The following is a 14,933-nucleotide window of genomic DNA, read 5'->3' on the forward strand; positions in this document are numbered from 1 at the left end:
GCTGCTCGCAATGAGGGAACTGCCAGAAGGCCCTCAGCGCTGGACCTCAGTGTCCGGGCAGAATGATGGGGGTGGAGACGCTCCTTCAGGTATACTGGGCCGAGGCCGTTTAGGGATTTAAAGGTCAGCACCAACACTTTGAATTGTGCTCGGAAACGTACTGGGAGCCAATGTAGGTCTTTCAAGACTGGTGTTATATGGTCTCGGCGGCCGCCCCCAGTCACGTAGTCTTTGCTTTTCTGTTCCTTTTTCCTATTGCCATAAATTGATTAAGGAATAGTTGGAAATAGTTGGATCAAATCGAATCAAATACCTTTATTGGCATCACAGTATAAAACATTTAAAATCACTGGGATAATTAAAAGGACAAGGCTGAAGCTGTCGAAGGTCACAAGATCATACTGTGATTGTGTGCACTTAGATATTCTGCTTCGCCCTGTCTGTTCCCCGAAGGGATGGTTTGTTAGGAACCCTTTTGGGTAAAATTGTGGCGAAAAAGGAAGCTACTGGAACAGTGATATCTTTGTCCTGATCTGCCAGGAGAAACCTCGTTTGACTTCTTCTTGGAGTTACAGGCTGGAGGTCCAACGTTTTGCTCAGCATTAGTTGGCGAGGTCTGCTGTGTAAAGAGCAATATAAGAGAATGCAGTCCAATGAATCAGGTCCTCCTTGGTTGCAGCCACACAGGTGGGCTTGATATGGAGGATGTGAGAATCTGCCTTTGGTCACTGCAGAGGGGAAGGTATTTAATCTCGTGAGCTGAAAGGCTCTTCGATGAGAGGGGAGTAGTAGGTTCTTTAGATATTTGGCACAGGTTCCATGGGGTGTTGTGATACCTAAGGCCTCCGGAGGACAGTATGAGGTAACAAGCACTGTCTTTCATGGTCGTAGAGCCACTGCTTGATTGTTTGGAATATGTAACTTTTGTCACATGCTTCAAGGCTCTTGAGAGCAATGCCCAAACTATGGATTTGGATCATCAACAGGGCTAGTACATTGGTATCTGGGGAAGAATTGAGCTTATGTGAAATAACGTGATGGTCCCGTCCCAGCTTTTCCTGACTATGTGTTTGCAGAGAACATGGATTAACAGTGCTCCTTCCAGTAACAACAGAAACAATTGCCATTAGTTTCTTCAGCTGATTACCTGACGGAGCTTCTTGTAATCCTTGAATAGAAATGCAGTAAATTATCCTTCACTGTTTATTATGAGAGTGAGCAGTGGTTCAAAAGAAGTATGAAGAAACTGAAAGCTTTATCTGAGCCCTGGTAGAACGTTCCTTTCCTTTAATTTTGTCTCATCTGTCTTTCTTCCTTCATGGAATGTTTGGTGCCATGGTTGGTCACCACCACACTTCATGGTAACATTCTGCTGTTTGAATGTGTTTACGGCCAAGCACAATAGGAGCGGGTGAGCCATAATTTTGATAATCATGCTCAGAGAAATACTTTGAGAGGGTTTCTGCGCTTGTCAGGTATGATATGCATCATTTCGCCATTACTCTGATCTAATAGTAAAATGAACCTTTCCATGCCTCCAAGCCACACATATAAGCTCTTGCCTTCAGGCATTCATTATCATTATCAGTGCACCTGCTGGCCCCACCACTGACCTCTGTGTGTTTGGCCAAAGGTCTGAAGGGGACTTCTATGCATGTAGGAGCATAGGTCCTTTACAACTCTGTGGCAGAAGGTGGGAGTGAGCTAGCAGGCATGACCCCCCGTCCCAATGTGTTCAGTACGTGCAAGATCAGATTTGTGAGAAGAGGATAGGTAGGGCCTGTTAGTGCTTAAGTAACTATCATGAACCTCCATATCTCATTGTCATCACCTTTTAGCAATGAAAACTTAAGTCTACAATGGGTTTTTGAATGGTTTTAGGAGAGTGCTTTCTGCTTTTGAAAAGTTGGCTGTCCTTCAGTATTAGGAAATGCCCTTCGCCTTGGGGTTTTCTATTAGTGTAGCTATTGATTGATATCAATGGTCAGGGATGAGCTGTGGGCTGTGGGCAGCATTCTGAGGTGAGCTGTGGGATGAACCCGGTCGCAAGATGGAAGAGCAAGACACAGCTGAAGGAAAGTAAGCTGCAGTTCCCAGAATTCTTTGTGGCAAAGCCATGTGTTTTAAATGTGCTTTAAATGTATGGTGTGGATGCAACCAAAGCAACACATCATTTAAACCACAAAGTCATAACAGCAACCATTCAGCTACGAGTAATATCAGAAAACTGCACCTAAAAATAGTTTATCTCATTATACAAATACCTCACCAGTATAAAAATATCTACAGTCTCCTTGTAAAAACAGCATCCCATATCCCCTCCCCTTTCCACTGTCCAGACACATATTGTGTCAAGTGAAGGTGAGACTTCAAAGTGCAATAATTAATAAATGCTGCGGCAATTTAATGACTCAGTAATGGCAGAGCAATAAGAATAAAACAAGTACAGCAAAACTATCAGCTAATAGTAGAGCAGTACAAATAAAACAAATACAACAAAATAATAACTACCGTAATAATAGAAAGCAAAAATAAACAACGTTGTACCTTACCCTCTTCTCTCCACTCCCATAGCAGCTGCAGCAGTTTCAATATACAGTATTGTAATGGTTCTAGGGGTTGCTCGTGCGTAAGTTGTCGCCACTCCTGGCTAGGTTACCTGGGTGAACCCTTTCTGTCTGGACAGCCTCTCTCCCGTGGCTGCCTCAATCGCTGGCAGAATCCGTCAGTGGGCGTTTCTTGAACTTCTTCCAGCAAAGAAGTTCTTTGACGCCTAGTCTCCTCCTACTCTCCCTGCGTAGAGGTCTTCTGCGCAGGGAGGGTGCGGGCAGCGGAGGACCCGTGCTCTCCCCGCTGGTCTCCGGCGAGGAGTCCTGGAGCCCCCTCGCCGATTCTCCCTTCTGCCCCCCTTCTCCACTGGTGTTACGCTGATTTCCTTCCCCAGCAGATGGGCTGCCTGTCTCCCTACTGGGACCCTCTCCGGCATCCCTCTGGAGCCTTCCCTCCGCCTCTGGCTCCGATGGCAGTTCCCTGACAAGTATATATACACAAACATAAAGCGACATGTATGGGATATAGTAACCGAATCACTGCCATTTCCACAGTTTCTTGCGTTAGTAGTTACAGTGATCTTCCCCGCAGAGCCTCAGATGGTGGTCTTCCACTGACACCAGGCCTCTCCCCCATGTTCTCACCTGGAAGCATCCCCCGTGCCGGTCTCTTCTCCTGATACACCTTTCTTTAAATTACACCCACTTCAGATCCATCCCACCAGCCACTGTTAGATGAGTGATGCCCGCTTGTTGCTCTAGAAGCTGCTCACACTGCCCGCATCACACCAGTGCTTTAGCAGAAAAATAGAGCTAAAACAGGGTCTGAGAAACAAGAGGGAAGGATTGGCATGCTCAGATAAACCTAGAGGTTTGCAGAAATGTTTGTTTTTAATCTCAAAAAGCACAAACCTAAGGGCACAATCCCACCCCCTGAAAAACAGCCCCGTGAGAACTGAGCATGTTCAGAGGAATATTGAATATTGGTTGGGGGAAGGTGGATTAAAAATGGAAACAGGTGGAAAAACCTGCTGGAGGAGGGCACCGTTGATGGGCTGCCACTTTCCCATAAGGAGGTAAAAGTACCTTGCCACATTTTGTCACAGGTTTCACTTGCCTTTATTAATGGCCCAAAAGTCTCTGGAAAGTAGAGTGAAGTCATTCACTATTTCTGAACAATAAAATAAGAAAGTGCCCTTTAAACATTACACTTACACCATAGGAGGTAGCTTTCTGTGAGGTGGTTCCCCTGGCATTCGTGTTACTTTTAAATGCCTGCAACCACATGGGCAGGATTTCTCCTCAGAATCACAGCCTTGTTTTAGCCACTTCTCCTTGTGCTCCTTGAATTGGGGATATGTCACTACATGGAAATCTCAGCAATGGCGAGTACTGTGCTGCAGTGTTCTGCTGTTGAAGATGCAAATACATCAGTACTTCTTTTCTGGAAAATTGTCAGGTCCTCAGGTTGGATCTAAACTGATCTAAAAAAATGCTAAGGAAAACAAGGTAGAATGGTGCACACCCACCCATGCGTCACTGCTGCTGCTTGAACCCAACCAGAGGTGTGTTTCTGGTCAAAGGCAATGCGCACACAACTGGGCCATCAGATGGTCTCCCTGAGGAGGCAGAAGCAGAGCTGCGGTTGGACCCAGGGGTTGGTGTACTGGAGGCTTGGACTTGCACTGACTTCTCCTCACCCTCAGCCTCCCATCCCATCTCCATCTGCTTTCCTGCCCTGGCAACTGGTGGCAGCAGAAGGATTGGGGCAGTGTCAGGAAGCCAGCCCACAATGGCACCTGCCTCCTGAGGGGTGCCAGAGCTGCACTTCGGGGTGCTCTGGCTGGGGGGGGGGAGCCCTGGAACACAGTATGTGTCGCCAGCCAAGGGAATAGAAACAATCAACTTTAATTTTATTTACTTAATGAGAGCTACATACAGCTAGACTGCATCATGTCTATGACTTTGTCAATTTTGACCGGATATCAGATGTATTAAAATAGCCGAATGAGCTTGCAGTTGCTTTTGTTGACTGAAAAACAAGACCAAATGCACCCTGTGAGGTAAGAACCTCAAGGGTGATATATATGAATACATTGTTCCTTAAATCCCCTCCTGTTTCCTTGTAATTAAAGGACTGCATTTTGAAGGGTTGCATGTGGAGTAATAGCAAATCTGACCAAAATAACTATTCAGTAGAACAATCTACAGCAATAAGTGCCATTGCAGTTTGTGGTTATTTTTGAGAGTGGTGAATAGACTGGGAAATGAGTCAGATTCACGGCCCTCTGTAGCAATCCAGTGCTCAAATGTGTACGTGTCTAGCCCTCAGTTTTATGATGCAAGTGTATATATGTATACTCGGAAGTAAGCTCCGCTTCGTTCAGTGGGTATTAATCTCAGGTAATAATGTATCGGATTGCATTCTTAATTTAATTAAAAACAGAGCTAAGGTGACTATCAAAATAGATCAGGAGGGCATCTTCCTTCTGGTACAGTGGTACCTTGGGTTAAGTACTTAATTCGTTCCAGAGGTCTGTTCTTAACCTGAAACTGTTCTTAACCTGAAGCATCACTTTAGCTCATGGGGCCTCCTGCTGCCACCGCGCCGCCGGAGCACGATTTCTGTTCTCATCCTGAAGCAAAGTTCTTAACCTGAAGCCCTATTTCTGGGTTAGCGGAGTCTGTAACCTGAAGTGTATGTAACCTGAAGCGTCTGTAACCTGAAGTACCACTATACTTTCTAATTCATGTACTGCAGCCATCTCTTCTGGTGTACAAATGGCAGAACCATCCAAACTATAGGAAACCAATGCAGTTTTTGCCAGTTTAAATGTTGTTGTTGGCATCTGTCTATCTCGGGAGACAGTGGAGGAGTGCACCTTTGAGGTTGAAGGCAAAACTGTTGGAAGGTTACAGCGTCTGCTATGGCTGAGATTGATATGGGAGAGACATGTTGTGTTGCAGCTGAGGCAGACGAAGGTGTCTGGTTGTGCTGCTGCAGATACACCATGGTATTTCTTCTCTCTGCGCTCCTCCCAGTGATCATTCCTCTTCTGGTCCCTGCTATGGATACACAGCATGACTGCCAGTGGCGTAGCTAGCTGCTTGGGTGCCTGGTGCGGGGGCGTGTCCTGCAGCCGGGGGCGGGACAAGTTACCCCTGGGGTCAGGGTGAGCCTCTCCAACGCCTCCCCCTCAGCTGTAGGGCGGCTGAGGGAGAGGCAGACGCAAGTCCCACACTGTCGTTTCTGGCAGTGCGGAACCTGCATGCGCCTAAGCCACCACGTCACTCCTAAAAAGTTTCGTGAGCCCATTTTTTATTTTTATTTTAAACTCATTTTGTCACTCAGTGATGACGCCATGCTTGACACTAGATGGCCTGAACTCCACAGAGAAAACATCCTTCTAACAGAGAACCCTTAAATATATTGCTCTCCCTTCCTATTTCCTCCTGCCACTGTGACGTACATATTAGTACAATGGCACAATAACATTTTATCAGTTCACATAGAGAGTTAAGATGTATATAGCCCTGTTGTAGAATTATTATTTTTTCAGAATTGTTATTTAAATTGTAATCATTTATGAAGACATTAATGAAGTTAATATGCCAGGAGAAGAATAAAATAGTATTGCAGCTGAGATCCATAGGCAGGGCTGGTGCCTGCTAATCAAAAACGGCATGTATCTAAGCTTGGCAGGATCAGACTTGGTGTTATTTGGGGAGAATCAACCTCCCAAGTGCCATATTTGTAGTCAATTTGCAGGGGATGCCTGCAAGCTATGTTCACAACATAAACAGCTGTCAACCTTGATGTGCTTTCTACCCCACTTAACACATCAGAGTAACAGTGCTTGATTAAATATGTCATTAGATTTTTTATAATAAATATAATATGGATTTTTTATTATTTTTATAATAAAAAACTATTTCATGCTAGTCCTCACATTATCCATTTATGTTATGTATTTATCAGCTGGAATTCTGACCAAGAAAACACACAAGGCATTATATTTCACTACATTGAAAGCCAACAAGGTAGCTATAGGCGAGTGGCCAATGTGAAGGCTGCTGATTCACAAGAATGCAAACTGGAAAACCATGCTTCCTAACAAGTTGTGTGTATGTCATGTTATTTTAAATGCTCACGTCCTTTGAGATAGTGTTGCCATGCATCCGGATTTTCCCAGACCCGCCCTCTTTTCCATGTGAAAATTTCTGTCTGGAGGCATTTTTTTAAAATGACAAAATGTCGGATAGTATTAGAAAGGTTGGCAGCAGTGCGAGCCCCATGCTGAAGCAAGGAGGTCTGGAGTTGTCCCCCCATTTCGCTTGGGAGAGGGCGGCAGGTGTGCTTTCTCACAAGGAAGTTCGTGGCAGGACTTGCAGCCATGCAGCCTGCTCTGTGGTATATGGGTTGGCGTGTTTGCGAGGGCCTCAGGGCTTAGGTATTCCATCTTGGCAGGAGAAGGCAAGCGAGTGGCCTGCTGACACGCAAAGCCCTGCCACCAATCTCTCTCTGTGTGTGTTAGTGTTAACCTTTTCCCATCCAAGTGTCCTGGCTTGTGCATAGGGCTTGCTTTGTGTCCCCCCCTCCCCACCTAGATCCAAGTACCGTATTTTTTGCTCTATAAGACTCACTTTTTCCCTCCTAAAAAGTAAGAGGAAATGTGTGTGCGTCTTATGGAGCGAATGCAGGCTGCGCAGCTATCCCAGAAGCCAGAACAGCAAGAGGGATTGCTGCTTTCACTGTGCAGCAATCCCTCTTGCTGTTCTGGCTTCTGAGATTCAGAATATTTTTTTTCTTGTTTTCCTCCTCCAAAAACTAGGTGCATCTTGTGGTCTGGTGCGTCTTATAGAGCGAAAAATACGGTACTTGGCTTTCCCTTTTGCCTGCGTTGGGGGCCACTCACTCTCTGCTTCTCCACCTCCCTTTCACAACCTCCTGTCATTCTGCACACCTACGCTGCAAGCTGCTTAGAAACCGCAGACTTAGGAGGCAGACAGGGTGGAGCTCTGACCCTGACGTACAACTCAGAACTTCTCTCAGGAGTAAGGCCCACCGCAAGCAGTGGCATTTTGGATGCTTTAGTTGAGATTCCTGCATTGAAGGGGATTGGACTAGATGACCCTCGGAGTCCCTTCCACCTTTACAACTCTGTGTCCTCTTTTTTGCTTTTCAAAATATGGCAACCCTATTTTTTGTTGTTGTTAGATCCGATGAACCAGAGCATGTCTTGGAAACTCTCACTTTTTTCTCTAAGGTTTTCCTTTTTTATGTCCATGGAGTTTTCTTGGCAAAATACTGGAGTGGTTTGCCAGTTCCTTCTCCAGGTGGATCACATTTAGTCTAAACTCTCAGCTATGACCTGTCCGTCTTGGGTGGCCCTGCACGGCATAGCTCAGAGCTTCTCTGAGTTATTCAAGCCCCTTCACCATGACAAGGCAGTGATCCATGAAGCGGAATCCTATTTTAGAGCATGTCAATAATTTTATTGTTTGTGTCAGGTTTTCTCCCTCATCCTGTTATAGTACCTGATACATCTGTCTAGAACTGCCCAGCCTTCAGCATCATAGAGCCTGGAATGTAGGGAGAAGAGCCATGGAGTTAAAGGATGATGCCTCGTATATGAGCCTGAGTATGCCTGGTATCTACAGATGTGGCCCAGAGCAGCCCCCTGATCCTGGCCCCTTACCCTGAAATTGTACTCTTTCCCCTGGAAGTGGAAACCCTGAGATGAAAGTTAAAGCCCTAAGCCTGAGACCTGGCAGCCCTATACCTGTCCCCCAGGTACTGGGAAAGGAAAGTGTTGCCATATTTGGGGGGCTTCAGTCATGTGCTGCAGGTGCTGCAGCACCCGGGGCAATCTTAGCGGGTGCCAGGCAGGATGTTGCACTGGAATCTGCTTCATCGCAGCAGCTTGCTGCTTCCGTTCACCTAAAGTAATGTGCAGAAGTGCTGCTTGTGACTGTCCACTCCCTCTGCCCTGCAGCAGCCCTCTTGGCCCTGCACCCAGCTGGTCCTCAAAAGCCCCAGGTTTGGTGCAAATCATAATGGATGCTGCTGACTGGATATGAGTAGGTCACCCAGAGTTCCCAGATACATATACCAGGGATGAAGAGTTCAGTCTGTTTCTATTTCACGTCATTCATTCTTAAGTCCATGCTGTCCTATGTCTACATCAATCTGTAATCAATAAACCGCATGATAATCCACATTATTTTTCTACCAAATATGATTTACTGAACATGATTTCTGTACACTAAATTACAGGGTTGGTTTTTTTTTACATATGTTATCTTTAAAAAATGCATTTTTGTACACACACAACCTAAAATACACATCTTATAAGCATCTTGGTGTGTTTTTAAAGTTGAGAATTGTGTCACAAGATTCAGAGAAGTGCAAAAATCAAAGAATGACTGTTTTCTGACCTGCACATTAGTTCAGAAAGAGCAAAACAGATTAATTCAAGTAAAGCTGCAGACCAATCCTTAACCATCACTAGTGTGTTTACACATGTATTATGTTTACACTTTATATGTGTGCTGTGGGAAATATCCCTATGGCAATTGGTGCAAATCATAATGGATGCTGCTGTTCTTATTGCTGAAAAAATAGAGGCGTACCAGGAACCCCTAGTTAATAAGTGGATTACATCCCTTAGTTTCAATTCTCTTAAGCCTCTGATTTATCCTTTAATCATGTAAGCAAATCAGTATCTGAAGTAAGGCTAAAGCTTTTTTTTTGGCTTTTATAATTTTGGTGTGGGGCGGGGGAGGGAAAATGGTGTGATAGTAGTTTATAAAATTATGAATGATACAGAGTGAGTAGATAAACACTGTCTCTTCCCCAACACCATTAGATTGACAGAAGCCCCTGGTTTCTGTTTTGATCCCAGAATGTCACGTTTTTCCTTAGGGCATCTCTATTTTCATCAGAGAAATGTTGGAGGGTATGTAGTTATGCGACCCCCCCAAGCCAAGGAGATAAGTAAGCATACAACTTTTAGAAGATATCTGAAGGTAGTTCTGTATAGGGAAGCTGTTTAATGTTTTATTATGCTTTTCTGTATGTTGGAAGCCACCCAGAGTGGCTGGGGAAACCCAGTCAGATGGGCGGGGTACTACTAGTACTTTACTAATGGAATAGGATGTTCCTATTTTCATCAAATGTTGGAGGGTATGGTGTGCACATATGCAGGTGAGGGGGCTCCGTGTCCTCTTTTTTGCTCTTCAAAATATGGCAACCCTAACCAATGGTCTGTTGATGTTCCTGGAGCTCGGAAAGCAAGACACACTTGCCAGATATAAGAAATAGTTTTGCAGTTTGCAATGTAACTGACAAAGCAGAAACGTGTGGATTTTTGCACACAACTGGCAAGAAGCAAACTCTACAGCCACAAGACCTCTAGCCATTTGAAAAACTTGCAATAGTGACAGAAGATCGAGGCCTAGGTATAACATCTGCAATCTATAAAATTTACTCAGTGAATTAGTGAGTTAACTTGACCCTGCTAAACATCAGTGAAAATGTGATTTCAGCTATGAACTTGAACTAGGTCAGTGAAAAAAAGCCCTTTAAGACTATTTCAGCGAGTAATACAGAATTGACCCTAAAACTCATATATTGGTAGAATAAGATAACTGTGGTACCAACTCCTAGGAAGCTGGCAAGGATCTATCCTGGTGCCTCACCATATTGCTGGAGGGACTGCCCCACATCCAGTAACTATCTCCACATGTGAAGGGAATGTACAAAAATCCAGCCTTTCTGGGTAGCATGCCTATTTATGTTATGATAAAGTTAAGGTACAAAAAGGATTTTTAAATCATTTTATAAGAACGAGTGTTTGGATGAGATATAATGACCTTCTTGAAAGAAAAACTCCACACTGGTTATCGCACATCAAAGCTGTATCAATTAAAAAGATAAATATGGGAAAGAATTGGGGCACGTATAAAGAAATTATTGAATTTGAAGAAAGGAAAGCAAAATGAAAAAGAAGAGAAGAGATACAAGAATGGATCACCAGTTTGTTTAAATATTATCAACTAAATGAGATATTCCAAAAAGACAAGGAAAAAAGGATTTATGTAAGGAGGTTCAGAATACAAAAGTGATATTATGAAAAAATGAAAAATTAATCTCCAAAATTTATAAATTTCTGCTGAAATGGCAGACAAAAGATGAAATGATAAAGGCATCAGTGACTCAATGGGCAATTGATACTGGCTACATCATAGAAATGACGATGTGGGAGAAACTATGGTAGACAAAAATGAATGTCTCGACCTGTTTTGCTATAAAGGAAAATATGCAAAAAACAATGTATAGGTGGTATCTAACCCCAAGCAAGATTGTAAAGATGTACAAAAAAGGATCCAAAATGTGTTGGAAATACCATGAGATGAGAGGGGACTTTTATGCATATGTGGTGGTCATGTAAGCAGGCCAAATAATTTTGGGAAACGATTTATGTAGAACTAAAAAATGTGTTTATGTTTACATCCCCCCCCAAACAACAACAACAGAGGCCTTCTTACTAGGTATAATAAATGGTGGCATCTTCAAGAAGATGCTCTGTCTCTTCCTATACGTCAGCCAGAATAGTCTATGTGCAGAGATGGAAGGAAAAAGAAATCCCAGCAAAAGAGCAATGGCAAAATAAGTTGATGTGAAGTTAGCTACCATGACAGCAAAGATAAATCAAGATGAAACATGGATAAGGGAGGAGTGGGAATACTTTGGAAAGTGTATAAAGAGGTATAAAAGTCAAACTTGCAAGAAGGGATTGACTTACGTGCAGCAGTAAAGAACAACTAGGAATCCAAGTAGAATGTAATTGGGTGGAACAAAAGGATATGCAGCTTAATAAAGATCAAGTAGGATGGCAAGGAGTGAAAGGCTGGGAAGTATTGAGATATGACATGAGATGATTGAAAAATAATTTTAATAAATTGAAAAATGCATAAAAAGAATTTGATATTCCAAAAAATTAATAAAATAACAAAACAACAATTGGAAGTCAAACCAGAATTAGCTTTACAGTGGAACCTCATGTTACGTACCATCCCCCTTACGAACGCTTTGGGTAACGAGCTCCACTAACCTGGAAGTAGTTGCTCCAGACTGCGAGCTTTGTCCCCAAATACGAGCGGAAGTCGCACACTGGCGGCATGGCAGCAGCGGGAGGCGCCATTAGCGAAAGCACGCCTCATGTTAAGAACGGTTTCCGGTTACGAATGGATCTCCAGAATGAATTAAGTTCGTAACCGGAGCTACCACTGTATTAAATACTTTTCAAGACAACAATCTGGATTTACATAATAAATAATTAATAAGTTATTTATTACCAGCAGCAAGATGCAACATAACCACATATGGGAAAGACCTTTCTGGCAAAATGATGGACAATTGGTACAAAACAGTTTGGAAAACAGTCCACCTTGAGAGATTAACAAATTAACGATAGCTGACACACAGACCGATCAAGAAATATGGATGTACCCTGGTGTGGCTTGATTTATTAACATATGCCAATATTGCACAAAAAGGAACACATCAGCAGTTGACTCAGTCTGGTTGATAAAAATTTAAATGTAAACATAGATTACTATCTTCACACCCCACATTCGAATATACCAACACTTTATGTTGTTTCATTCATAGCTGACTAATACTCAGACTTAATCTAAGCACAACCCCACGGGCTCCTTTCCCTTTCTTTTTGTTTAAACCAATTCACAAACCAAGAACTTATACATTGAGCACTAATAATGAACTATATGTTGTAGTTATTACTGCAAATTTATTGTGCTATTTTTGTGATTGACAAATGACATGAGGATACTTGGTCTGTTTATTTGTATCATTTATTATGCCTATCATCCTTGTTTATAAAACCCAATAAAAAGTTACAGTATTTTTAAAAGTAGGTAGGCATCACCTTGATTGTGAGCACTGGGCATCATTTGGCAAAACAAGCGAGGAGGCCGGGCTACGCATTGCAGGTCCTGCTCCTGGGTAGTGGCTAGCAGTGCCAAGGCTCATAACACCAGTGGCTTACCGTATGCTGTGGCTGGGAGCTGCTCATCATGTCCAAGCATGATTGCCAAACTAGCCAAACACAGGCACCGAGCGACGGCCTTTGGTAAAAGCAGGAGGCACATCCTCAGTTGCCACTTCAGCAGTGATGACCAAGCAGTGCAGTCAACCCTTCTCTCCTTATGCTCACCACCACTATTTTGGAGTTCCTAGAAACAAGTTCTCAAATCAGTGCTCATTGGGGCAGACTTAAAGCAACAACACAGTGTAGTCTAGCCATCGTTCAAATCATGTGAGGAATCATAAGCATAAAAACGGTAAGGTTCCTAAGAATGTATTATTGTCTTGGCTACAGTTACAGTTTTAATATCATAATCTAATTATGTGTTTAGAAAGTGCTCTTATAATTATGTCCAGTAGTACAACTCTGAAGATTACAGAACACTATGTTTAGAATTTGTTGGCTGTGCCCAAGGCAACTTGATGACACAGACTGTTGCAATTAATGTAGCATCAGATTTCCCAATAAATGTTTACCCAAAAAGGCTTAAAATGTCCAGGGGACAATGAAGTAATTTAAAAGTAACATGAACAGTACGATAGTTTCCATGGCAGGAAAATGCAAGGATTGTCAGCCTACAGAAGCACTTGGCTTGTTTAATTAAAGTATCTTTACTATGAACTAAATGAATGTTTCCATTTGCTTGATTCTTTGCTTTTTCCTTCCTAGCGCTCAATGAATTCCCTAATGACATCTTCACAAATGAGAACCGGCGGCATGGAGCAGTCGTTTTGCACGCCTTCTGTGTGAGTCACTATTTGCCTATATGCATATTATGTTTATTTTTTAAAACAAAAAAAAATTACAACATTAAAAAACACACGTTACAACATACAAATTATAATTGAGAGATAACGTCAGCAGGAACAATTATTAATAATGCCAATCTGTAGTCACCACTGGCCTCAAAAATGCCTTATAAATATTTAAAAAACTTTAAATGTTCAGCAGCAAGTGAAGATCTATGGCTACCACACAGTGGCGCTGGGTATATGGGGCACGAGGGGCTTCAGCTCCCTCAATATTTTGAGCAGGGGGCATTGCCCCCCTCAATATTGTAGTGGCTGCCATCCCCCGCTGCCCCTGGGCAAGCTCCGGCGCCCTCCGCAATTGCCTGAGCGCTGGGATGGGCGGGAGGCTTGGAGGATGATTTTTGCCCTCCCTGCCACCTGCTGGGATTGCCAGAGTGACCCTGCAAGCGTGGCCTGATGGGGGCGGGGCATCACACATGTGATGTCATGCGCACGTGACAGCCCCCCTCCATGTGGGGTCCAACTTGGCGTGCCTGCTACCACAACAGGGTTTCTAAAATATATATTTAGCCATTTAGTCATTTCTCACCAGAAATTCCTTGTAGGAAGGTGTTCTTGTCTTCCATTGCACTGATTCACTTGTCATTTATGCCAGCGTATTCAGGGTTTGTAGTTTACAGAATCATTGACTCTCTTTTAATCCTTTTTGAATGGACCCCAAGAGAACTTGATTGAATCAGTGAGTCACTTTTCATGTCATGCTAAGCTGAGCCAAACCTTGGCTGAGCACAGAAGCACTAACATAACAGGCTCCCAGAGAGGAGCTCATAGGCACTTTGCACCTGTGGTCTTTTTGATGACTATGTTGGCACCAGCCTAAGGAAATAACAAATGAGGAGAGTGCTATTGCATCCAGGCACTATTTATTTACTTTTATTTCTTATATTTATTTGTCACTGACTGCAGCCTCCTCTCCGCCTCTTTAAAAAGGCATAAAATACCACATTTAAAGTATCATTGAAAGGTTAAAAACCATTATTAAGTAAAAGTTCTTCACTTACAATAACATTAAAAATGGCACACCCTACCTTGATTATGTTGTGAACCATCCTGAGATCTACAGACGAAGGGCACTAAATAAATAAATAAATAATCAATCAATCAATCAATCAATCAGTAAAGTGAAATGCCGAGTAAAAAGTCTCCACTTGCATACCCTCCAATATTTCTCTAATAAAAATAGGGGTGTCGCAAGGAAAAGCATGACATTCCAGGATCAAATTTGGGACTGTCCCTGGAAAATAGGGAGGCTTGGAGAGTCTACACTTGTCATCTGAAAGTTGATAGTGATGGCACCAGGCACATCTCTCTGGGGAGACCATTCCAGCCAGGGAGTCACCACGGAGAAGGCCTGATCTTGTGTCACCATCTTCTACACCTCCCTCACAAAGAATTCAGATGATGAATTTGGGTAGATTCATATGGGGAGACACTATCGCTTAAGGCTTTGTGGTCATGAG

At 43.2% G+C, this 14,933-nt stretch overlaps 1 protein-coding gene across 2 annotated transcripts in view; it reads left to right on the plus strand.

Moving 5' to 3' along the window:
- SLC24A3 (solute carrier family 24 member 3) overlaps positions 1-14,933 on the plus strand; it is a 169,307-nt gene that overhangs the window by 99,184 nt on the left and 55,190 nt on the right. For both annotated transcript variants that reach the window (XM_053394910.1, XM_053394911.1), the window contains exon 3: positions 13,331-13,407. In XM_053394910.1, the coding sequence (XP_053250885.1) occupies positions 13,331-13,407 (77 nt within the window). The remainder of the gene's footprint in view (positions 1-13,330; positions 13,408-14,933) is intronic.

The sequence above is a fragment of the Podarcis raffonei genome, chromosome 7 (genome assembly GCF_027172205.1).
Source record: "Podarcis raffonei isolate rPodRaf1 chromosome 7, rPodRaf1.pri, whole genome shotgun sequence".
Lineage (NCBI taxonomy): Eukaryota > Metazoa > Chordata > Lepidosauria > Squamata > Lacertidae > Podarcis > Podarcis raffonei.